The 26,013-nt window shown below is 46.3% G+C and overlaps 1 protein-coding gene across 5 annotated transcripts in view; it reads left to right on the forward strand.

Annotated features, from left to right (window-relative positions):
• Positions 1-521: 521 nt before the first annotated feature.
• LOC129695590 (uncharacterized) overlaps positions 522-26,013 on the forward strand; it is a 104,724-nt gene continuing 79,232 nt past the window's right edge. The window contains exons 1-4 of one of the 5 annotated variants that reach the window (XM_055632678.1): positions 595-691; positions 18,082-18,295; positions 21,332-21,409; positions 21,528-21,605. In XM_055632678.1, coding sequence (XP_055488653.1) covers positions 18,094-18,295; positions 21,332-21,409; positions 21,528-21,605 — 358 coding nt within the window. In that variant the 5' untranslated portion in view covers positions 595-691; positions 18,082-18,093. Of the gene's footprint in view, positions 692-18,081; positions 18,296-21,331; positions 21,410-21,527; positions 21,606-26,013 lie in introns of all 5 variants that reach the window. The other 4 variants (XM_055632675.1, XM_055632676.1, XM_055632674.1 and 1 more) reach the window with 4 other exon arrangements.

A 26,013-nucleotide genomic window follows, 5' to 3' on the forward strand; every position in this document is an offset into this window, starting at 1 on the left:
GAAGCTAATGGAGTCCTAATTGAGGTATACAGAATAAGGGACATGAATACGGTAGATAGTGTAAAACCTTTCTCCATTACATAGGAGTCTAAAACCAGAGGTCTGATTTAGAGAAGATCTGGAGGATTTTTTTTTCATCAAGAGGATGGTTTGAGACGTTCCTTCTAATGAGAGTCTTCCACAACATTTAAATAGTATTTCGATGACCATTCGATACTCCATGATTTGGAATGCTGTGGCTAAGAGCTGGAAAATGGGATTTAAATAGATAGGAGATAGCTGATAGACACAAAATGCGGGATTAACTCAACGGGACAGGCAGCATCTCTGGGGAAAATGAATTGGAAACGTCACCAATTCCTTTTCTCCAGAATTGCTGCCTATCCCATTGAGTTACTCCAGCATGTTGTGTCTATCGTCGATTTAAACCAGCATCCGCAGTTCTTTCCTGCACATGGGAGATAGCTGGCACGGTGGCGATGGGCCGAAGGGTTTCTTTCCGCGATACTAATGCGCATCTGGCGGAGGAGGCGGGAATCAGTGCAAGGCATGAAGGCGGTTCGTTAGTTGATTGGGCGGCGCCTCCATCAATGGGAAGTGGCCGCCTCCTGCCCAGGTGCTGGGGACAGGGTGAAGCCGAGCCTGGACCAAGGTGAGCAGGGACCAAGGTGAGCAGGGAGCCTGGACCAAGGTGAGCAGGGTCTGATTAGACAAGACTAGACTGGATCGGGCGGCGGGGCTAAAGTGAGCCGGTGTGGGGGACAGGCGGGCGGGCAAGGAGATGGGGTGAGCCGGTGTAGAGGGCGGGCGGGTGTGGCCGGTGGGGGGGGCAGGGAGACGGTGTAGGAGATGCGGGCTAAGGTCAACTGTGTCGCGCCGTCTGGGGTCTGTCCGGCGGTCCGCCTTCCTCGGTCTCTGAATTGTTGGTCGGGTGCCGTTACTCCAGCATGTTGTCACTATCCTCGCCTTGCATCCGAGTGTAATAAACATGGTTTATGTTCACGGTATCTTTGAAATGTTTCTTACACGCGATACTAATGCATCTGGCGGAGGATGTGAATCACACAGTTGTGGAAGGCGGTTCGTTAGTTGTCTCCCCCCCGCTGCCCCCCGGCAATGGGTGACCCCCCCCCCCCCCTGGGGACCTGGTGACCCCCCCCCCCCCCCCAAGGTGCCTGGTGACCCCCCCCCCCCCCCCGGCCTGGTGACCCCCCCCCCCCCCCCCCGGCCGGCCTGGTGAGCCCCCCCCCCCCCAGGGTGTAGGGGCCTGGTGACCCCCGGTGTAGGGGCCCCCGGCCGGTGGTGACCCCCCCCCCCCCCCCGGCCTGGTGTAGGGGGCCGGTTTGGTGCCCCCCCCCCCCCCGTGTAGGGGGCGGTGTGGCGGGGAGGGAGACCTGGTGACGGGGCCCCCCCCCCCCCCCCCCCTGTCTGCCTGGCGGTCCCCCCCCCCCCCCCCCCCCCGGGTGCCGGTACCCCCCCCCCCCCCCCCCCTTGTGCGAGTGGTAAACCCCCCCCCCCCCCCCCCCCCTTTGAAATGGTGACCCCCCGGATGAATGCCTTCTGACACCCCCCCCCCAGGGGCGCCGGATGTCTTCCCCCCCCCCCCCGGCCTGGTGATCCGGGGGCATTATCAGAAAATTAACATTTGTATTTGCAAGTTAGAAGTTTCTTGTCCCGTTGTCGGTACACGGGGGGGGGGGGGATTGTGGTGCGACTCCCTTCTGGCCAGCGATGCCCGTAAAACATTCGCCTGTTTACTTCACATATTTTACATCATTTCCTATTATGAAGCCATATTTCAGTAGTGTTAATGTTATATAACGCCCAACACAATAGGAAGTAAAATGATGAAATTGTGCCTGACTATCAGCTTCTTTAAATATTGTTGGTCGCCTCGTGGTTCTCAGCAGCATCAGGTTGCACACCCGAGATTCACACTCGGGCTGATAGACCAGTGTAATAGGAACCCAGTGCTCTTTCTTTGTCAAGAGTGTTTTATTGTCATATGTTCCAGATAGACCAATGAAATTCTTACTGTAATGTGCTGTTAAATTGTGGTTGGACTTGTATTCGTGTATTACATGTTGTCTGGGTTTACTTAAAGCAAAGTGAAATTCGGGAAAGCAGCTTCTTATGGGCCTGCCCCACTTAGGCGATTTTTCAGACGACTGCCGGCGACTGTCAAGTCGTAGTAGGTCGCTGAAAAACCGGGTACTGTCAGAGTGAACACACACACACACACACACACACACACACACACACACACACACACACACACACACACACACACACACACACACACCGCTTCCTTCACCAGCCAGTTATGCAGACGGGGGACAGGGCATGTGAGGGGTGCACTGTCTGAGTGAAATTCACACGATGCAAAGCCAATGTGATACAGACCCACACCGCGATGAACAGGAAGGTTGGCGCTGTAATTAAGATGGTGATAGCACAGTGTACGGGAAGGGTCACTTTGGTCCTTTAAAAGAAGGGGGCGACGGGGTGGGGAGAAGGAGTGGAGACAACTTTTAAAAAGCCAGAGATATACGGCTGTGAAGCTTGGCGAACATTAACATTTGAACAATGAAATTCGCCGGTCAGTAACGGCGACAACCTACGACCTCCTGGTGCCCCACTACCACTGCACCTACGTCACGAGAATACTCGTTACTCTCCATTGCGTCAAAATTCTGGTCGCCGCTAATTTTTTAACATGTTGAAAAATTAGTGGCGACCAGAATGCCGTTACGAATTGTTGCGAGTCTGAGGGCACTACTCACGACCATGAAAGAGGCTCCCGTGCAACCACCCGCAAATATGTGGTGACCGCATAGTCTCCTGTAGTCGCCTACGTGGGACAGGCCCATTAGTATATACTTTGTAAATCCTTCTCAAAATCCTTTCTACATCTATGAGGTTACTTTTATCCTCCAATTCAAAGATTGTTGCCCAACCAATTTGAAATCCCTTTCATATGAATAATCAAACTAATAAACCTTTCTGAAGTGCATCCAAAAGTAAATGTCTGCCTCCCTACACAATTCTACAAATTGCTCCATCCACTTTGTAAAAGAAGTCCAGCATTCTTTTTGACTTCTTTGTTACTTGCTGTACCTGCATGCTAACTTTGTATTTCATGTACAAGACATCCTGAACCCTTTGTACAATAGAATTATGTTATCTCTCCATTTGTCCCTTAACCACCATCAATGTAGTGGTTTAATTATTTCATTGATATCTGTGAGATTATGTTGGGTACAAATCAGCTGCAGTGATTTGTTACATTGTTTTTGGTGTTGATTCATATTTTATTATTGTCGTGTGTACTGAGATGCAGCAAAATATTTTATTTTTCTCAAAAGAAAACAAAATGCAGCATATAACGTTACAGCTACTGAGAAAGTAGAGGATAAAACAGGAATGCAAGGGCCACAATGAGGTAGAATGAAAGATTGCATATTCAACCGTGGCAGATGAGAGATCCGTTTAAGAGTGTGATAACAGGAAGGAAACTGTTCTTAAGTCTAGTGCAATGTGCTTTTCGGGATTTTATATCTTCTGCCTAACAGAATAGGGGAGAAGAGTGAATGACTGGGGTGTGAGTTGTCTTCGATTAAGATGGCTGTTCTGAGGAGAGTGTGAAGCATAGATGGAGTTGATTGGTGAGGGGGGGGGGGGGGGGGTTGTTTGCGTGAGATGGACTGGGTTATGCCCTCAACACTTATGTGAAACCCTTCTTCAGACGAAGGGTTTCAGCCCGAAACGTTGCCTATTTCCTTCGCTCCATAGATGCTGCTGCACCCGCTGAGTTTCTCCAGCATTTTTGTGTACCGTTAATAAACAGGAGTCTGACGTAGATGTCCCTGGTATCTGGAGGTTTTAGGGATGAACGTAGGGCTAGGGAGATGGCGCTTGCATAAATTCAAATGTTCTTTAATGCCATGGCAAATTTTTGTTTTGGGAAAAGCAAATTGCATTGATAAATTCATATAATGAGAAAGGAACTCATGTTTTTACAGCACCTTTTAACAATGTTGGCTTATTCTGTAAAAATTCACAGCCAGCAGATGATGAAATAAGTGATTTATATGAGCATTACATAGTTCTCTATACGATTTCATTTGTGAAATGTTTTTTTGTTATTCCTGTTTAGCTTATTTTTTAAAATGATTTTCTATTATTTCTTAATTATACCATTGTTCAAGGAGCATTACAGGTAAAGCAGTTGAGCTAAGAGCCTGGATCAGTGCATGGAACTATGATGTTGGCGTCATTAAGCAGACTTAGTTGCGACAGGGACAGGAATAGTTGTTCACGTTCCTGGTTTTGATGTTTCTGATGTGATGGAAAAAGAAGTGGAGGAGTTGTTATCGGTACACTCTGGATGGCTTGACTGCAATCATGTGTAGTCTTTTTGTTGACTGGATACATGCAACAAAAAAGTTGTCACTGGATATCGGTACATGTGACAATAATAAACTAATCTAATAAAACAAATTTGTTCTGCTAATCGGGGAGAATGTCACGGCACATTTGGGGATGACGCACTGGATGACTCATCCATTGAGGCAATTTGGATAGCACCAAAATAAGAATCACTCTCCTGGGCTTATACTGTAAGCCTCTCAATAAACAGCAGAAGATAGAACAACAGATATGTAATCTGTTTACGGAAGGATGTAAAAACAACAGGGTTATCATAGTGGTTGAAGTTAACTTCCCCAATATTGACGGACTTCCTAATTGCAACAGGCTTGGACAGGGCATAATTTATTCAGTGCATTCAAGATGATACTGCTCTTGTTCGGTCTGCCCTTTTCTTCAAGGGTGGAAATGGAAACATAGAAACTTAGAAAATAGGTGCAGGAGTAGGCCATTCGGCCCTTCGAGCCTGCACCGCCATTCAATATGATCATGGCTGATCATTATTTTAAATATAGCCAATGAACTGGCCTCAACTACCTTCTGTAGCAGAGAATTCCAAAGATTCACCACTCGCTTGTGTAAATGTAAAAAAAAAAGGTTTAAGGTCAGAGGAGAAAATTTAAAGGAGATGTATGGGCAAGTTTTTTTAAAGATGGTGAGTGCCTGGAACCCGTTGCTAGGGTGGAAGCTGATACAATAGTGTTATAGAAGAGACTTTTAGATAGGCATATGGAAGGATCTGGATCACGAGCAGGCAGAGGAGATTAGCTTTGACATCGTTTTTTGGCACGGATATTGTGGGCTGAAGGGCCTATTCCTGTGGTGTACTTCTCTAAGTTCTATGACGCATACATTTTGGCACATAGATTTATTTGCTTCCATAGTTCTGTCATTTCACAGATAAGTTTTTATATGTCTCTGCTTCTTTAATGGCTAAAAAAAACCCTACAGAAACTACAGTGCCCTCCATAATGTTTGGGACAAAGACCCATCATTTATTTATATGCCTCTACTCCACAATTTGAGATTTGTAATAGAAAAAAATCTCATGTGGTTAAAGTTCACATTGCCAGATTTTATTACAGTTTGGCAGGTTGATACGAGGGTTGATTTCAAACTGAGCTTTATTAACGAAGCGGTGAAAACAACGGTTCTTTACAACACAGCCAACAAAACTTCTAACCACAACGGTGGTTGAAAACGACTGACTGGGCATCGCCCAGAAAGCGCGCGAACACCCAACCCCTTCCACTGTCACATGGACGAAGTAACCGATCGCAGGGTTCGACTATCCACGGGCACCAGCCCCCCCAGAACCTGAGGTATGGAACCGAGCGGGGACTCGGATGGGACGACCGAACGCGTGGTTCGCTAAGGCGGGGCGGGTGTAACATGAGGGGCCGGCAAAACAGTGCCTGGAGGACGCGGGGATTGCGAATAACATGGGGGGCCGCCGAAACAAAACCTGAGGCAGGCGAAAGAGCAGATGTAACGGTGGTGGAGGAAACGGGCGTACTCGTTATGGGCGGAAAGGCCGGCGGACGACCTCTACGTCGCGGTGTAGCAACGACCTCTGGGCTGTCCACATCCATGTGGGTGGGTTTCCTCCGGGTTGTCCACATTCACGTGGACGAACTCCTCCTGGCCTCCCACGTCCAACGTGAACGTGGCGACTCCGGCTCTCGGCAACCAGAAACGCCCTTCATAGACCTGCTGCAATGGCGAGCGGTCCCTGCGGAATGAAAACATAGGCACACTGTTGTAACACCGCGGGCACATGCACTGTGGACGAACCGTGCCTGGAACTGGGAACGGGGGCCAAAGTGCATAACCATTCATGAAGGCCGGCCAGCAACGCCGGGGCTGATGTGACCTGCCTGAGGGCGGCAGGCAGGAAACCCCCAGGCACCTGCAAGGCCGAGCCATACACGAGCTCGACCAATGGGAGCAGCCAAATCCTCCTTGTGCATGGTGCGGATACCAAGGAGGACCCAGGGCAGTTGGTCCACCCAGTCCGGACCATTAAGCCAAGCCTTCAGCGCTGACTTAAGGTGCCGATGGAACCTTATGACCAGCCCATTAGCCTGCGGGTGGTAGGCGGTCGTATGGTGCAACCGGGCGCCGTAGAGCTGGGCCAGGGCCGACCACAAAGGAGAGATGACTGGGCCCCTCGGTCCGTGGAGATGTTGGAGGGCACCCCGAACCTGGCTATCCAGTGGGCCACCATAGCCCGCAGCGAAGGTATCCGAAAGTGGGATCGCCTCCGGACATCGTGTGAAAAGGTTCACGATGGTGAGCAGGTACGTGGGCATGCACTTGCAGGAACCTACCCTCGGGGACAGCAAAATCCTGCACCGGAGGACGCACGTGCCGTTGGACCTTGGAGGTCTGACACGGGATACAGGCACGGGCTCAGGCTGCCAGCAGGGCGGACGTCACGCGCATGGACAGGTGGGACAGGCCATGGACAGCGTTGCAAACCCGCCGTTTCCAACTAACGGGGATGACGGGGTGGGTGCGACCTGTGGAGAAGTCACACAGGATTATAGTACCGGCCGCACCGCAAGACACTTCGGCTATCCTCGAAAGCCGCGTCCGTCTCTGCGGACGACACGAGGTGTCGCGGCTTACCTGCCAGACACCGGAACAGGGGGCGCATGATGGCAGCAGCCGCCAGCACGAAACGGTGATAAAAAATGCCGATGAACTCCTGTAGCCCCTTCATGATGAGCGGCCGGGGAAACTGCCGGATGGCCTCGACCTTCGCGGGGAGCAGGTTAGCACCTTGCGGGGTTACCCGGTACCCCAGGAAGGATATTGAATAAATTGAATTGAATTGAATTGAATAAACTTTATTAATCCCCAAGGGGAAATTCTGATGTCCTTGCAGCACACTAATAAAAAATACAACAAAGTATTCATGAAGAAATTCAACACCAAACATAAAACATCCCCCCACAGTGATTCCCACTGTGGGGGAAGGCACAAAGTTCAGTCCCCATCCTCTTGTCCACCCAAAGTCGGGCCTATTGAGGCCTCCACAGTCGCCGCCACGGCGCCCGATGTTCTCGCCGGGTGATGGTACTCCGGCGACGGGAGAACCCCCAGCGGCTTGAGGTGCCAGGAACGGCCGCCTTCCCAACGGAGCCCGCGGCTTCCAAGCCAACCTGACCGCGCCGGACGGAGCTCCACACACTGGCGATCTCTGCGAGAGATCCCAGGCTCCGGGATGTAAAGTTCAGCGTCGCAGCTGGCCGCTCTGCAGAACCGCGGCTCACCGATGATGTTTTCGGCAGTCCCAGTATACTGGAGTTCCAGCGCGGCGACCCAGGAAAGGCATCGCCCGCTCCACGACAGCGCTCCAGCGCCGCGCCGCCGCCAAAGCCGATGTTCTGCACCGCCACCAAAGCTTATGTTCTGGGCAGGCCCCTCAGGAAAACGTCGCTCCAGGACCCGCTGTTAGGCCGCGAGGACGGGTCGAAGACGCTGCTCGGAGGAAGGCAACCCCTCCGACCAGGTAGGGACTTGGAAAAGCAGTTTCCCCCTCCCCCCCACCACTCCCCACACATAAAAAGATTAGACACCCCTGACTGTACACTAAACGAACTAAAAATAACAAAAAAAAGGGGGAAAAAAACGGACAGCTGCAGGACAGGCAGCCGTTCAGGACAGCGCCTCCTCCGAAACTATGGAGCGAAGGCCAAACTGGCACTTCGCGGGGTTAATGAGCAGGCCGTGTTCACGGAGGTGCTGGAACAGAAGACAGAGGTGGGTGACATGCTCCGCCTGCAAGGCGCTTGTGACTAGAATGTCATCCAAATAAATGAATACAAAAGGCAGATCCCATCCGACCTAGTCCATCAGCCGCTGGAATGCCTGTGCGGCGTTCTTTATGCCGAAAGGCATCCAAAGCTATTCAAACAGGCCCAATGGGGTGATCGTGGCGGTTTTCAGAACATCTTCATGGTGAACCCCCGGACGAGGTCAACCTTGGAGAAGAACGCGGTGAGGTGCGCAGAGAATTCCTGAATGTGAGGCACCGGATAACGGTCTGCCGTGGTCACTGCGTTCAGGTGCCGGTAATTACCGCATGGTCTCCACCCCCCAGATGCCTTCAGAACCATATGCAGCGGGGAGGCCCACTGGCTGTTGGACCGCTGGACAATCCCCATGCCCTCCATCAGTTGGAATTCATCCCGGGCAATGTGCAGTTTGTCCGGCGGGAGGCGGCATGCTCGGGCATGCTCGGGCATCACTCCCGTTAACGGCCGAGAGAACGGGGCCCAGCTTATCAGCATGAGTGTCACGGCTGGTCGGGGGAAGGATGCTGACCATCGCACCGGAGTCCACCAGGAAACGGCGGCCGGAATGGTAGTCACAGCGCAGAGGCGGTTGTTTGGACCGATCGTGATCTGCTCTACAGGCGATCGGTCGAGGCATTTCCCTGAAACGTAGCGTGGGTGATAGTAACACCAACGGTGCCTACCCCGAGTCCCGGGGCGCTGCTGTGGCTCTGCGCTGGAAGAGGCCGCTGAGGAGAAAGATGCGCTGGTGGGGACACGCGGTTAATGCCGCAGACATCTTGATGCTTGGTCATCCAAAGCTCGTCGGGCGGTTCAGCGAGCTGCTGAGGATCTGAGAAATCCGCGCCGGCTGCACGTCGGGCATCTGCTCGAGGAAAGCTTGCTCGAATAACGGGCACGGGCGGTGGTCATCCATCAGCGCGGTCATGAGGACTGACGGCCTGCGATCCCCTAAACCGTCCATGTGTAAGATGCGGATGGCACGGTCCCGGCGGCTGAGCCCGAAAGTGTGTAAGAGGAGGGTCTTGAGGCCATCGTACTTGGCGATCGCGGGAGGGTCTCGCAGATAAGGCAGCAGACGGGAGGCGGACTCTTGTGGCAGGGCTCTCACCACATGGAAAAACTTTGTCCCGTCTGCGACGATGCGGCACAGATGGAACTGCGCCTCAACGTGTGCGAACCACACTTGCGGCTGATCGGGCCAAAACAGGCTGACGGCGCTCTGATGGGAGTTGGAAGCAGCGGCGGGAAGTAATTGGCCTGCATGTTGGCGTTCAATTTCCAATTGGGCGCGTCGGGGTCACCAATTTGGCGGGTTGAGACGAGGGTTGATTTCAAAACAAGCTTTATTAACGAAGCGATGAAAACAGCGGTTCTTTACAACACAGCCAACAAAACAGTCTAACCACAACGGTGGTCGAAAATGACTGGACATCGCCCAGGAAGCGCGCGAACACGCAACCCCATCCACAGTCAAATGGTTGAAGTAACTGACCGCAGGGTTCGACTATCCACGGGATGCCGCTACAAAAGGCAATTTTTGTACATTTTGGTTTCTACATGTAGAAATTACAGCTGTGTTTATACATAGTTCCCCCCATTTCAGGGCACCATAATGTTTGGGACACATGACTTTGCTGTGTTTGTAATTGCTTAGGAGTGTTTAATTGGCTCCTTAATGCAGGTATAAGAGAACTCTCAGCACCTAGTCTTTCCTCCAGTCTTTCCATCACCTTTGGAAACTTTTATTGTTGTTTATCAACATGAGGACCAAAATTGTGCCAATGAAAGTCAAATAAGCCATTATGGGACTGAGAAACAAGAATAAAACTGTTAGAGACATCAGCCAAACCTCAGGCTTATCAAAATCAACTGTTTTGAACAGCATTAAGGAGAAAGAGAGCACTGGTGAGCTTACTAATCACAAAGGGACTGGCAGGCGAAGGAAGACCCCCACAGCTGATGACAGAAGAATTCTCTCTATAATAAAGAAAAATCCCAAACACCTGTCCGACAGATCACAAACACTCTTCTGGCGTGGATTTGTCAATGACCACTGTCCGCAGAAGACTTCATGAACAGAAATACAGAGGATACACTGCAAGATGCAAACCACTGGTTAGCCACAAAAATAGGATGGCCTGGTCACAGTTTGCTAAGAAGTGCTTAAAAGAGCAACCACAGTTCTGGAAAAAGGTCTAGTGGACAGATGAGACGAAGATTAACTTATATCAGAGTGATGGCAAGAGCAAAGTATAGAGGAGAGAAGGAACTGCCCAAGATCCAAAGCATACCACCTCATCTGTGAAACACGGTGGTGGGGGTGTTATGGCCTGGGCATGTATGGCTGTTGAAGGTACTGGCTCACTTATCTTCATTGATGATACAACTGCTTGTAGCATTATGAATCCTGAAGTGTATAGAAATATCCTATCTGCTCGTTCAAACAAATGTCTCAAAACTCATTGTCAAAGTCAAAGGTAAATTCTTGAGTGGCCAAGTCAATCACCCGATCTGAACCCAATTGAGCATGCCTTTTATAAACTGAAGAGGACGAGCTCCCAAAACAAGCATAAGCTAAAGATGGCTGTAATACAGGCCTAGCTGAGACCAGCGAAGACACCCAGTAACTGCTGATGTCCATGAATCGCAGACTTCAAACAGTCATTGCATGCAAAGGATATGCAACAAAATACTAAACATGACTACTTTCATTTACATGACATTGCTGTGTCCCAAACATTATGGTGCCCTGAAATGGGGGGGACTATGTATGAACACTGCTGTAATTTCTACATGGTGAAACCAAAATGTATAAAAATGGCCTTTATTAAAATCTGACAAAGTGCACTTTAACCACATGTGATTTTTTTCTATTAGAAATCTCAAATTGTGGAGTACAGAGGCAAATAAATAAATGATGGGTCTTTGTCCCAAACATTATGTAAGTTGGCAACAATAAAGAGAAACATAGAAAAATAGGTGCAGGAGTAGGCCATTCGCCCCTGCGAGACAGTACCCGCCATTTAATATGATCATGGCAGATCATCCAAAATCAATATCCCGTTCTTGCTTTCTCTCCATATCCCTTGATTCCATTAGCCGTTAGAGCTATATCTAACTCTCTCTTGAAAACATCCAGTGAATTGGCCTCCACTGCCTTCTGTGGCAGAGAATTCCACAGATTCACAACTCTCTCACAACTCATCTCAGTCCTAAATGGCGAACCCCTTATTCTTAAACTAAGACCCCTGACTCTGGACTCCCCCAACATCGGGAACTTTTCATCGGCGATCGTTTCACTGAACGCCTCCACTCAGCCTGTCTTAACCTACCTGATCTCCTGATGGCTCAGCACTTCAACTCCCCTTCCCATTCCCAATCTGACCTTTCTGTCCTGGGCCTTCACCACTGTCAGAGTGAGGCCAAGCACAAATTGGAGGAACTGCACCTCATATTTTGCTTGGGTAGTTTACACCCCAGCGGTATGAACATTGACTTCTCTAACTTCAGATAGCCCTTGCTTTCTCTCTCCATCCCCTTCCCCATGCCAGTTCTCCCACTACTCGCTGTCTCCGACTACATTCTATGTTTGTCCTGACCCCTCCCCTGACATCGGTCTGAAGAAGGGTCTCGACCCGAAACATCGCCCATTCCTTCAGAGATGCTGCCTCGCCCGCTGAGTTAGTCCAGCATTTTGTGTCTACCTTCGATTTAAACCAGCATCTGCAATTCTTTCTTGCACATCGGGAACTTTTTCCTGCAAGCCTGTCCAATCCCTTAAGACTTTTATATGTTTCTATACGATCCCTCTCATCCTTATAAGTTCCAGTGAATACAAGCCCAGTCGACACATTCTTTCATCCATATGTCAATCCCACCATCCTGGGAATTAACCTGGTGAACCTATGCTGCACTCCCACAATAGCAATAATGTCCTTCCTCAAATTAGGAGACTAAAATTACACACAATATTCCAGGTGCGGTCTCACCAGGGCTCTGTATAACCGCAATAGGACCTCCTTGCTCCTAAACTCAAATCCTCTCGCAGTGAAGGCCAACATGCCATTAGCTTTCTTCACTGCCTGCTGTACCTGCATGCTTACGTTCAGTGACTGATGCACAAGCACACCCAGGTCTCATTGCACCTCCCCTTTTCCTAAACTGACACCATTTGGATAATAATCTGCCTTCCTGTTCTTGCCACCAAAGTGGATAACCTCACATTTATCCACATTATACTGCATCTGCCCACAAACACATCTGCTCATCTCACACACACTATCCAAGTCACCATGCAGCCTCATAGCATCCTCATCGCAGCTCACACTGCCACCCAGCTTTGTGTCATTCGCAAAATTGGAGATGTCACATTTAATTCCATTGTCTAAATCATTAATATGGGGTCCCAGCACTGAGCCTTGCGGCACCCCACTATTCACTGCCTGCCATTCTGAAAAGGACCTGTTAATTCCTATCCTTTGCTTCCTGTCTGCAAACCAGTTCTCTATCCATGTCAATACTCTACCCCCAATACCATGTGCTCTAATATTGTACACTGTCTTGCGTGGGACCTTGTCAAAGGCTTTTTGAAAGTCCAGATACGTCACATCCACTGGCTCTCCCTTGTCCATTCTACTTGTTACAACCTCAAAAAATTCCAGAAGATTAGTCGAGCATGATTTTCCCTTCATAAATCCATGCTGACTTTGGCCGATCCTGTCACTGCTTTCCATATGTACTACTATAACATCTTTAACAAATGACTCGAGCATCTTCCCCACTACCGATGTAAGGCTAACTGGTCTATAATTCCCTGTTTTCTCTCTCCCTCCTTTCTTAAAAAAATGCTGGAAATGTTCAGCAGGTCACATGGTACCGGTGAAGACTTGGATATTCAGAAGAAAGCTCATCTTGAAATGTCAACTTTGTTTATATTTCCAATGTCGTCACGTGATCCGAGTATTTCCAGCATCTTTGCCTTTCTGCAACTTCTGTGTTTGTTTTTGGCCATGTGCATATTTCCTCATTGTTTCGACGGTTAAACTTTTTATTTGCATCATTATCTTTTACTTTTAATCTTTACAATTCATGTTAGATATTCCAATACTGCTTCTTAATATTGTGACATTTATTAATCAGAAGTCTTGTTTAGAATGTCTATAGTGCAAGAAAAATTATCATATTTCATGTTGTATTGCACGTTTAGAATGGATGTGAATTCTCAATTGATCATCAAAATTCTTGTGCGGTTTCCACCTTGTCTTGGTATTTAATAAACTACTAAGATTAAATGTCTTTTGGAAAAGTCTGCAAGGTTTTTGACAATTTGCAATCTCACTTCATCAGTTTAATTTCAGAAAAGTCTTGAACATTATAACCTACCGTATGCTTGTAGGGTTTAGCAAGGTTGGGATTAGTATTTTGCGGCCAGTTAATTAATTTTCAAGTGTTCTCCCACGGGAAATGTTGGAAAATGCAGCAGTCATTTTTGCAAGTAGCAAAATTTGAAGCCACATGGTGGGACAAGGTAAAAGACGGCTGGCACAGTGTACGCTAAGTCCTATAGAGAGCGCGGGTGGGGAGGGGGGAGAAGGGGGAGGGGGGGGGGGGGGGGAGGGGAGAGAAGGAGTGGAGACACTTTTAAGAAGCCAGACAACTTTTAATAAAGTTTAGCGGCTATATAACATTACCGGTCGGTTTTCCTTTGGTCTGAAAACTCCAATGAACCAATTCAAATTCCAGGTCAGCAAAGGAGATTGCCTACGGCTGCCCTCGACTGCCTGTAACTACATAGCAACCCCACTCCACTGCACTACGAGTTCAAAAAAACCATGCCGACCAATTTTTACTCGACCAAACCGAGGCCGCGAGTTTGCGGGAACTTCTCTCGAACATGAAGGAGAGTTACAGTGACCTCCTAGGACCACGTGTCGACCATACTGCGAGTTTGAGTCGAGCGCAAACTCTTCTAAACTCGCATATATTCCCCGCTGTGGGACAGGCCCTTAATAAACCAAATATTGCTCCTTTTGACGTGGTTGCTGCTCCTACCTTCATGCAAAGTATTGCTTTCTACGGCGGTGAATTGCTTCTGTTCCTTCATCAGTTCCACTAACCCAAATAATGCCTTTGTTATTCTTGGCAAATTCATTGTCTGAGCTGGCTCCAAACATCTTTTTGACTCCGCCCCACCTCCAGGCGAAACTCAATCCTTGTAGTTTTTCCAAGATCATACTTGCTCTTTGTGGCTCTGCAGTGGAGTTGTGTAAGATGTAGCTGATGGTTCTCTGATTAAATCATTAGCGGTGGTTGGATTCACTTGGATTCTCCTTGTCCGAGCAGTAGATATTTTACAATTTCAGCTTCCTGGTGCCAATTAGTGCAGCCCTCGATAAGACATCAGATAGTAACTGCCAATAATTGTACCCAATTAATATTCTATGCCACACTATTAATCAGAATTAGTTCAAATAATTTAATGATTCACTGTGCCATACAAATAATTACTTAACTCCAGTTCCATAACTCCCCAAGCCAACGACTTGTGTTCAGATATTATCCGCTCCAGATGAACGTGGCTGGGATATGATGCAGCAAGTTATTTTCTGAGTCTCTAACTCGGGGTTTTCATCAGCAATTGTTGGTTATGAGTTATTGCTGCTGGAGATCTCATAAGACATCTTTTTATACCTTTCTTGGCATAATTTGCAGACATTTCGTAGTTCCATGTGGCTTTAAATTCAATCTAAATCCGTACAATTATATGTTTAAGAAGGAACTGCAGATGCTGGAAAATTGAAGGTAGACAATAGTCCTCGAGAAAATTCAGCGGGTGTGGCAGCATCCATGGAGCGAAGGAAATGGGCAACGTTTCGGGCCGAAACCCTTCTTCAGACTAACAGTCTGACATTCTGAAGAAGGGTTTCGGCCCGAAACGTTGCTTATTTCCTTCGCTCCATAAATGCTGCCGCACCCGCTGAGTTGCTTAAACACTTTTGTCTACCATACAATTATATGTTTCTTTAACCCTTTTAAACCACTGCTGGCACCGTTCTTCAATTGCCTCAGCCATCAATTGTTTTAATTGTAACAGTGTCACAGTGTGCTTTTGTAATTCATCAGACTGTCCCTTTCACAAAGTGTCTGTCCCCAAAGCATCCTTATCTCTTTTGTATGATAGTTCACGGGGCTGGAAAGCTGTCTCAGCTATTCTCATTCTCAATACTTACTAGTTGCCTATAACGTGACCCACCATCACTGTGCTACTTTGTTCTGTGGCCTGTCCCACTGCGTCGACTTAATTAGCGAGTTTAGAAGAGTTTGCCCTCGACTCATACTCGCAACATGGTCTACTCGAGGCCTCAGCTAGGTCGCGGCGTATTTTACTACATGCTGAAAAATGCCCGCGAGTAAAAAAGGTCGCCATGGAAAAAAATCTATATTTTTTTACTCGTAGGTTTAGTCGAGGTAAGTTGTAGTAGATCGTAATGCTATCGTAGGTAATCGAAGGTAGTCTAACGTAAAGCTTGTTGAGAAAAAAAGGTAAGTAAACCGACCGGTAATGTTAAATGCCCGCCTGATACAAGTATATAGAAACATAGAAACATAGAAATTAGGTGCAGGAGTAGGCTATTCGGCCCTTCGAGCCTGCACCGCCATTCAATATGATCATGGCTGATCATCCAACTCAGTATCCCGTACCTGCCTTCTCACTATACCCTTTGATCCCCTTAGCCACAAGGGCCACATCTAACTCCCTCTTAAATATAGCCAATGAACTGGCCTCGACTACCCTCTGCGGCAGAGAGTTCCAGAGATTCACCACTCTCTGTGTGAAAAAAGTTCTTCTGATCTCGGTTTTAAAGGATTTCCCCCTTATCCTTAAGCTGTGACCCCTTGTCCTGGACTTCCCCAACATCGGGAGCAATCTTCCTGCATCTAGCCTGTCCAATCCCTTAAGAATTTTGTAAGTTTCTATAAGATCCCCTCTCAATCTCCTAAATTCTAGAGAGTATAAACCAAGTCTATCCAGTCTTTCTTCATAAGACAGTCCTAACATCCCCTCTCAATCCTAACATCCCAGGAATCAGTCTGGTGAACCTTCTCTGCACTCCCTCTATGGCAATAATGTCCTTCCTCAGATTTGGAGACCAAAACTGTACGCAATACTCCAGGTGTGGTCTCACCAAGACCCTGTACAACTGCAGTAGAACCTCCCTGCTCCTATGCTCAAATCCTTTTGCTATGGAAGCTAACATACCATTCGCTTTCTTCACTGCCTGCTGCACCTGCATGCCTACTTTCAATGACTGGTGTACCATGACACCCAGGTCTCGCTGCAACATTGAGACATAGATAGGATGGACAGAACATTTTTTTCCCAGGATGAAAATTTCAAATACTAGAGGGCATAGCTTTAAGGAGAGAGGGGCAAAGTTTAAAGATGATGTGTGGGGCAAGTTTTTTGTGTTTTACCTTGAGGGTGGTAGGTACTGAATCTACTGCCAGCTGCTGTAGGTGCCAGCAGGCCTTCTCCCAGCCCCCCCCCCCCCCCCCCCCCCCCCCCCCCCCCCCCCCCCCCACCCCCTCATTCTGCATCAGGACTGCTCGTTCTCGTGGTGCTCTCCTACCGAGCGTCCCCACTGTTCTCAACATCCTCCTCGCTAACAACATCTGTTTCGCTTTTGATCCGTCCTCGCTCACGGCGGCGATGTTCCCGTTGACGGCGGTGGCTCAGGGCTGATTCGGAGTTTGCAGTGGGCGAGCTGGGCAAAAAGGCGAGTCCACTGTCGTCCGTCTCTGGTGAGCAGGTCCTTTGTCGCCGGTTCGTGGTGGGCGATCCTCGGTGAGCTCGTTCTCCGTCGTCGGTCTGTGCCGGCAGGCAGGGCTTGACTCAGTATTTTGGATTCAGATCTGGCATACCCACAGAAGGCAGAAGTAGCAGCGGAAGGTTGTTATTCTGGCTGGAGGTCTGGGACCAGTAGAGTTCCCCAGGGATCTGTGCTGGCCTCTGTTGTTTGTGATATATGTGATTTGGATGTAACTGTAGATAGGTTGGTTAGTAAGTTGCAGATAACGACAAAATTGGTGGAGTTGTGGATAGTGAAGACGACTGTCAAATAATACAGTGGGTTATAGATCAGCTACACATATGGGTAGATAAATGACAGTTGGATTTTTTTTAATTGAAGTATTAAAGAGGCATAGAGTCAAAATATACTTCCAATGCTGTCTGTACAGAGTTTGTACGTTCTCCACGTGACTTGCGTGGGTTTTCTCAGAGATCTTCGGTATCCTCCCACGTTCGAAGATGTACAGGTATGTAGGTTAATTGGCTTGGTAAATGTAAAACTAATGTCCCTAGTGTGTGTAGGATAGTGTTAATAATAGTGTTAATATGCAGGGATCGTTGGTCAGCGCGGACCCGGTGGGGCCGAAGGACCTTGTTTTTGCATTGTATCTCTAAAACTAAACTAAACTAATGATTGGCATATTAATTTGGGCATTGCTTTAAAGTGAGAGGAAGGAATGAAAAAGTAAATTTGGGAGCAAGTTGTTTTTTTTTTTACACAACGAGTGATATCTGGAACTTGCCCTCAAAGTAAGTAGTGAAATCAGATACAATTTCTATGTGTCAGAGACCTTTAAACCAGCACATAAATAGACATGGCATAGAAGGATGCAGTCCTAATAAGGGCAGATGGGATGTGTAAATGGGCAAAGGGTTGGCATGGACATAATGGACCGAAGGGATAATTTCATTGCTGCATAACTTTGACTTTAAAAGATTATTAACAATAACGGTACTTTGTGTACTGATTTTAAGTAATTCCTTTCTCATTTGCAGGAAGATCAGTAGATGACAATGTCTACCACCAATATTCCTGGAAGTTCAGGATATGCTTTAATTAGTGATAAATCATTTGATTTCTACAAGGATCCTGTGCATTTTTGCGATTGGCAAATTCAGAACTGTGGAAGCAGAATTTTTCAAGCACGTTTCCTGAACAAGCCAACTGTATTTGTATGTTCTGTTAAAGGGATGAAAGAATTGCTAAGTGGTAAGTATTAAGTTGTCAAGTATCGATAAAGGTTATTACACTAATGGGGCACTTGGCCCGCATTAGAATGTGATTCTTTTCTTTACCATAGTTTGCATACTGATGTATAAATATCATGCAATATAGTTGACTTGTTTATGAGGATGACATTTTAGGAACATGCACTTCCAATGTGGAGCATTAGGTTCTAGGAGCACCTGTTAGGAAAAATTGATACCCTCTCCATAGCGCTGCATTCATTCAACAGACATTCAGTGGAATAGTTTGCATTGTTAATGTGTATTCCACTTGTGAAGTTTACCAATGTGATGGACAGCATGGTGTCCCGTTCCAGGTGCAGGATTTCTTTGTTAATTGTTATGAGTCCCTCAGACATGCTGAAATGCAACCTACCAGTCATAATGAAGCTTTGAACAATTCTCTGACCCTTAGTCCAACTATTATATTAAGAAACACTTAATTTATTTGTGAATTAGAATGAAATCCAAAACCAAATTGCCACATACTCAGTGACTTGTCTATTGTTAAGATTTGAGTGTTTCCATGAAGTTTCCCCCTCAGATTCGTATTATCCCCCCCCCCCCCCCCCCCCCCCCCCCCTTTTAACCTACAAATTACTTTGTCAATTGAATGGTGCACAGCTGTCAATATGGAGAGATGGTGCATGAGCACCTGAGTTTAGTAGGTTATCCTTTGGATATGCTGCCAATAGCAGTTGAAATGTGAGTCTGAGTTATTTTGGAAGGACGATTGGATTCAGAGCAAACCGCAAACATCCTGAATTGGAAGGATCTGGGTTGTTCATAAAATGTTGCATAGCAATGTTAACCAAACCTGAATATGCAAAGGAGTGGATCATATTTACCCTGACGATAATCCCTTCCTGGTTGCTTTATTTATTTCAAATTTTGTATGGTAATTTAATTATTGAAATCTGTGTTCATTCAAAGCTGAAGCTACTGATGATATAGTTTATATAGGGATATACAATAATCCTGTGGAAATAAAACTGGGTTGCATAAGGGAAATGTAATTTGGTCTCAATCTTTTCCAAAATGAGAAGCATTTTCTAGCATTAATGCAATTTCTTAAAAAAAGAAACAACCAATGCTTGCATACAGTAAAATAACATTTACACAATGGGAAATGTGTTACATACACTGGAAATCTCTATACAATTCCATAGATATGGATTGTGTCCCCATTGTTTTGGTTTTAAAGCCAAAGCTTTAAAATGCATTTTCCGCTGTTCCTTTTTAGAAAGGGATTCATGAAATGCAAAAACTTATTTGAAATGCAAACTTATAATTCCACGGAATTGTACACTTGGTGGTGGTTATTTGGCCATTGTACCTCTGTCCACTGTTTGAATGAGTAATTCAGTTAGTGCATTGTCTGTTTCTTTTTTAACCTAAGCAAAGGATTTTTTTTATCAAAGGATTTTTTAAAACACCATTTCAAAATTACTAGGTTGGCAACCAGTCATTACCAAAGATGCTGCAGGCTTTTTTTCTGTCCTCCTTATAGTGAGATACTTGAGACTAATTGCCAAAATGGGCCAATTGTACACATACCAAGAATAAATGTAGGAACCTCCTGCTTTGTGTGACTTCATTTCAAACTGGGGTTGGCTGATTCAAGCCAGAATATGACGCACTGCTTCTGAGAACAAATAATTTGCACGTCTGCATGATGAGGCAACTTTTAAATGGGTGGATTTATGTTCCATCTCCAGTTCCGCCTTAATAATTTATCTTATTAAGCAGTCCCTTGAGTCCTAGCTGATTCCATTTCAGTTTTCCTGGGCTCTGAGGTGAAACTTGATTCCAATGTGGGAACCACAGACTCTTTCCCAGATGGAACAGGAAGTGCCTCCCAGCGTGGACAAATGGATAGATTAGGTGGTTATGGCTCCTCCTGGATGTCAGGGATTTGCTCCCAGTGCATAGATTCAAGATTCTTAATGGCACCCTGAATGTTCCTGCTCTACTTTGCATAGCCGTCAGCCAGTGATTCCAAGCATTCAGTGAAGATGCTGCAAGGTGGCTTTGAGCATATGCTTGAATCTTTTCCTTTTACACCTGATAGTGTCTGCACAATAGAGCTCAGACAATATCTGTTTTGGGAGTCTAGTATCAGCCATGTGAATGATGTGACCTTTCAAGTGTACCCAACTGAGTCCAGATAGGACCTCGATGCCGGACGATGATTCCTCGATGAGGAATAGATCGGATAAATGCACAGAGTCTTTTACCCAGACTAGGGGAATCGAGGACCAGAGGACATAGGTTCAAGGTGAAGGGGAAAAGATTTAATAGGAATCCGAGGGGTAACTTTTTTCACACAGAGGGTGGCGAGTGTATGGTTCAAGCTGCCAGAGGTAGTTGAGGCTGGAACTATGCTATAGTTTAAGAAACAGTTGGACAGGTTTGGAGGGTTATGGACCAAGCACAGGCAAGTGGGACTAGGATAGCTGAGACATTGTTGGCCGGTGTGGGCAAGTTGGGCCGAAGGGCCTGTTTCCACACTGTATCACCCTATGACTCTATGACTGGAGCTGTTGGCCCAGGCAAAGACACCAACAACATTTAAGATAACTCTCTGGTACATTTGGCAGATTTTGCAGGGACTGCATTGGTTGTAACTTTCCAGTGTCTTGAACTGTCCTCATTATGTAGGCCAGGTCCAAGAAATGGTCAATAGGGCAGGGATCTCTGCTGTCCGGTAGACAATGGATTTTTGTGCTACATGAAAGCTTTTTTTCAGTTTTCTCATTAATTGTCCAATGACTTTGTAAGCAGAGGCAAGTTTTTTCATTGATGTCTTTTGTGACTGGGTAATATTTGTGGAAAATTGGCAGTGACATCCATGATGGTCATGTGATGTGTGCGTTAAGCTCACTCTTGGTTAATGTGATGCCCAATCAGGAGGTACTTGAATCATTTTCAGTAATGAAATACTGCAAGTGGATGATTTATTGAACAATTCATGTACCTGAATGAAATATGCCATAACTTGCAACTCTTGCTTTTCCAGCTAAGATATCTATATTTGAAAAGGATCCTTCAACAATTATGCATGAGTTGTATGGTGATAATCTAGTCTCAACGAATGGTAAGCTCATTACAAGGATGTCTCTTTTGCAATATCGAGGTGTATGGAGGATACCAAAGGAGAGGTCCACTGCCGGGTGTTCATAGTTTGATGCAGTTTATATGTCACTCTTTTACAGAAAAGGTCAATAACTTTGATCCATCCTACACTCCCTCTATGTGTAAGCTGTATGGAGATATCATCTGCATCACTCATGGTATGTTCTGATATTTGTGTTCAGGAAAGGAGTTGTGATATTGGCATGGAGTTTTGGCACAGAAATTCTGTTGCTGATCAATCAGCAAAATGTGACCGGAATATGTTGGAGACTTGTTTTACACATCAGTTTCCATAAATCCAAACATAAGTTCTCAAATGCTGGCATAATCAAGCTATATAATTGCTGGGTCTCAGTTATAAATTGAAAATGATCTTTCTCCTGCATAGCCATGGAGATGGATAAGCATGACAGCCATTTGATTGATATAATGCTCATGGTCTAACTTGATTTTAATTGAATTAAATCATTATCTTTAAGATTTAAATTAAATCTGGTAATTTATTTTAATATCTTCCAGTACAGACACTATTGCCCAACATTCTCTTGTGCATGCCAGCATTCTGTAAAGCTAAATTTAAGTTATTTTGTGTGTAATTTAAAATTGTTTCTGAAGTAGCAGTAGGAAAAACACATTAATGCTAAAATTGCATTCATGCTACTGTAGGTGCAGATGCTTTGATGTTCATATTTCATGGATGGATCCATGCACTAAAAAACATTGAACACACAGTATTTAATGTTACAATTATGATAATTTAAAGGTAGGAGGCACAGCCAATTTTGCATGTAGAGTCCACGTGCACTGAAGGCACTTTTCAAACTGGTATAGAATTGCATATGGCACAGAACAGGCCATTTGTCCCAACAGCTCCGTGCCAGTGTTTATACTCTCTTCAAACCTCCATCCATCTTTCCTAGTGTAACCCTCCATCCATCTTTCCCCTCTTATCTCTTTACTCATGTTTGTCCTGTCTTCTTTCAATCATACACTTCAACCAATGCCTTCAGTAGCACGTTCCACATTCTTGCCACTTGTTGTTTAAATAAATTTATTATACATTGCCTTTGGATTATGTGATGAATAGCTTGTAAAATGGCCTCTGGTTACATTCTTCCTTAAAATTGGAAATATGGATTTCTGCCTGCTGAGAGTTTGCCACTTTGGCGAAAAGGTAGAAAACATTGTTTTGCAGAGAATTTTATGAGCAATCTTGAGTGAACAAAGGCACTACAGCCATTGCAAGAGCTAGAGATTGAGATCAACAAGATATGTGGGGGAGCCAGTCTAATGGAAGATTAAATATTTAAGAAACATTGTGTTCATTTAAAAACAAAAACTACCCATCAATATACGGGTTGGACGCAAGAATGGAGCATTTGGCTTCCTGTCTTTTTTCTGCAGTCCTCTTGGGTTGAACTTTTCAAAGATTTGTTTCCCTCTGGGTATTTTAACTTCATCTTTAACAACTGGCCCTTTATTTTGAACCAGAACTACTATTTTCAGACGCATCAGCCAGGGAAAGCATTAACATCCTACTTATCCTGTGGAGCTCTGCATGACTTGCATGTTTCGATGAGATTGTCTCTCATTTGCTAGGTAGACAAAAATGCTGGAGAAACTCAGCGGGTGAGGCAGCATCAATGGAACGAAGGACTAGGTGACGTTTTGGGTCGAGACCCTTCTTCAGACTGATGGAGGGGTGGAGCGGGAAGAAGAAAGGAAGAGGCGGAGACAATGGGCTGTGGGACAGCTGGGGAGGGGAAGGAGGGAGAAAGCAAGGACTACCTGAAATTGGAGAAGTCAATGTTCATACCGCTGTGGTGTAAACTGCCCAGGCGAAATATGAGGTGCTGCTCCTCCAATTTGCGTTGGGACTCACTCTGGCCATGGAGGAGGCCCAGGACAGAAAGGTCGGATTTGGAATGGGAGCGGCAGTTGAAGTGCTGAACCACCGGGAGATCAGGTTGGTTAGTGCGGACTGTGCGGAGGTGTTGGACTAAGCGATCGCCAAACCTACACTCACAGTCTCACCGATGTAGAGCAGCTGATGCAATATATGAGGTTGGAGGGCTGCGTCACCTGGAAAGACCGCTTGGGTCCTTGGATGGAGTCAAGGGGGGAGGTAAAGCGACAAGTGTAGCATTTCCTGCGGTTGCAAGGGAACGTACCAGGGGAGGGAGTGGTTTGGGTGGGAAGGGACGAATTGACCAGGGAGTTACGGAGGGAGCGGTCTCTGCGGAATGCCGAAAGGGGTAGGAGATAGGAAGATGCGGCCAGTTGTGGGATGCCGTTGGAGGTGGCGAAAATGTCAGAGGATTGTCTGGTATGTGACGGCTGGTAGGGTGTAAGGTGAGGACAAGGGTGACTCTGCCCTTGTTACGAGTGGGGGAGTAGGGACTGAGAGCGGAGGTACGGGATGTAGAAGAGACTCTGGTGAGAGCCTCATCTATAGTCGAAGAGGGGAACCCCCGTTCCCTAAAGAATGAGGACGTCTCCGATGCCCTGGTTTGGAACATCTCATCATGGGTGCAGATGCGGCGCAGACCGGAAGAATTTGGAGTAGGAGATACGAGTCCTTACAGGAAGTAGGGTGGGAAGAAGTGTAGTCCACATAGCCATTGGAATCAGTGGGTTTGTAGTAGATGTTGGTCAGTAATAGATGTCTCTCATTTGCTAAACGTGGGAGCCTAGTCTAGTCGTCTTGAGGGCAAACCTGTCATCCTAAAAATCAACCCAGTGAACCACATATTTGTCCTTGAGATAAGGTGACGAACTCTGTACACAACAATGAATATTTGGTCTTGCAAGGGTCTTATATTATAGGAGCAGGGCATGTCTACTTTTGCTCAGTTCACCCTCTATGACACCAGGAAGTGGCTATTGGATATTGCAAAGGCTATGGGTCCCAGGTGCTGTTCCAGAGGTCTGCCAAGCTATTCCAACACATTTATAACATGGGCAGTTTTCCACATATTTTGGAGATGCCAAAGTTTATACTGTTAATAACATTCCGACACATCCAATCTGACAAACCAATGCCCAAGTGGTCCACCAGCAATCATTCCATCAGCAAAGTGAGAAAAGGCATCATCAACACTATCAAGCTGAACACGCTAGTTAATAACTTGCTCACTGATATCCAGTTTGTGTTTTGCCAGGACTACTTGGCTCCAGACTTTATCCAGTTTTGTCCAGGTGTGAATGAGCAAAACTAAATCCAGAGCTGAGAGTGACTGCTCTCAGTCTCTCAATTACTTGATGTTCTGCATCAAGGTGGTTTTTGATTGAATATGGCACCAAGCAACCTCAGCGAAACTCACCTCTATCTTGAGGGACTGCTTTGGGGACCTCCAGGTAAAACACTCAGCTGGTCGTACATTGCACAAGGTTATAGTTGTTGATCAGTCATTAGCCCCAGGACATCACAGCAGGTGGATCTTCGGGTCAGTCAATCTTGCTATCGTACGATTAGTGGTGGAGATGTTTGCTGATTGTTGCACATCGTTTAGTTTTATTCGCAATATTTCAGGAAATGAGGCAACCCATGTTTGTGTGCAGCAAGGTGTATACCAGATTTGGGCATGGACTGGTATGTGGCAAATAACATTTGAGCCACAAATATTAGTTGGCACAGTAACATGACCAGGCAATGACCATCTCTAGTCAGAGAGAGTTTAATCACCAACCTTTGATAGACAATAGGTGCAGGAGTAGGCCATTCGGCCCTTCGAGCTAGCGCCGCCATTCAATGTGATCATGGCTGATCATCCACAATCATGATCTATGGTACTGCACCACTGAGTCCTGCCATCAACATCTTTATAGGTAGACAAAAATGCTGGAGAAATTCAACGGGTGAGGCAGCATCTAAGGAGCGAAGGAAATACGCAATGTTTCGGGTCGAGACCCTTCTCTTGACCCCAAACGTTGCCTATTTCGTTCGCTCCTTAGATGCTGCCTCACCCGCTGAGTTTCTCCAGCATTTTTGTCTATCTTCAATTTTCCAGCATCTGCAGTTCCTTCTTAAACATCAACATCTTTATGATCATCATGACCAAAAACGTATGTGAAGCAACCACATAATTATTTCCTCTTACAGAACAGGCCAGCATTTGGGTATCCAGCAGCTAGTGAGTCTTTATCATTGGAGATCTGTACCATTTGCAAAATGCACTGCAGTTGCAAGTCAAGTTTTTTTCTAACAACGCTTCCCTGACTAACAATCTATCAACCTAGAAGGACGAGAATAGCAGGAACATGGAAGCATCAACACCTGGAGATTTTATTCCAACATGCACACTGTTATAATTTGGAAATATATCACTGATTCCTTATTGTCACTGGATCCAAATCCTAGAACCTCCTCTCTGCAACCAGTGTCGAAAGCCAGTGAATAAAAGTGAGTTTTTAGGGAGGATTTAAAGATGGACAGTGAAGGGGCCTGCAGATCAGACAGGCCCCTTCATTGTCCATCTTTAAATCCTCCCTAAAAACTCACTTTTATTCACTGGCTTTCGACACTGGCTGAGACATTGTTTCTGTTTTAGTGCTTTTAATGTCTTT

This window comes from Leucoraja erinacea, chromosome 3 (genome assembly GCF_028641065.1).
Source record: "Leucoraja erinacea ecotype New England chromosome 3, Leri_hhj_1, whole genome shotgun sequence".
Taxonomy (NCBI): domain Eukaryota; kingdom Metazoa; phylum Chordata; class Chondrichthyes; order Rajiformes; family Rajidae; genus Leucoraja; species Leucoraja erinaceus.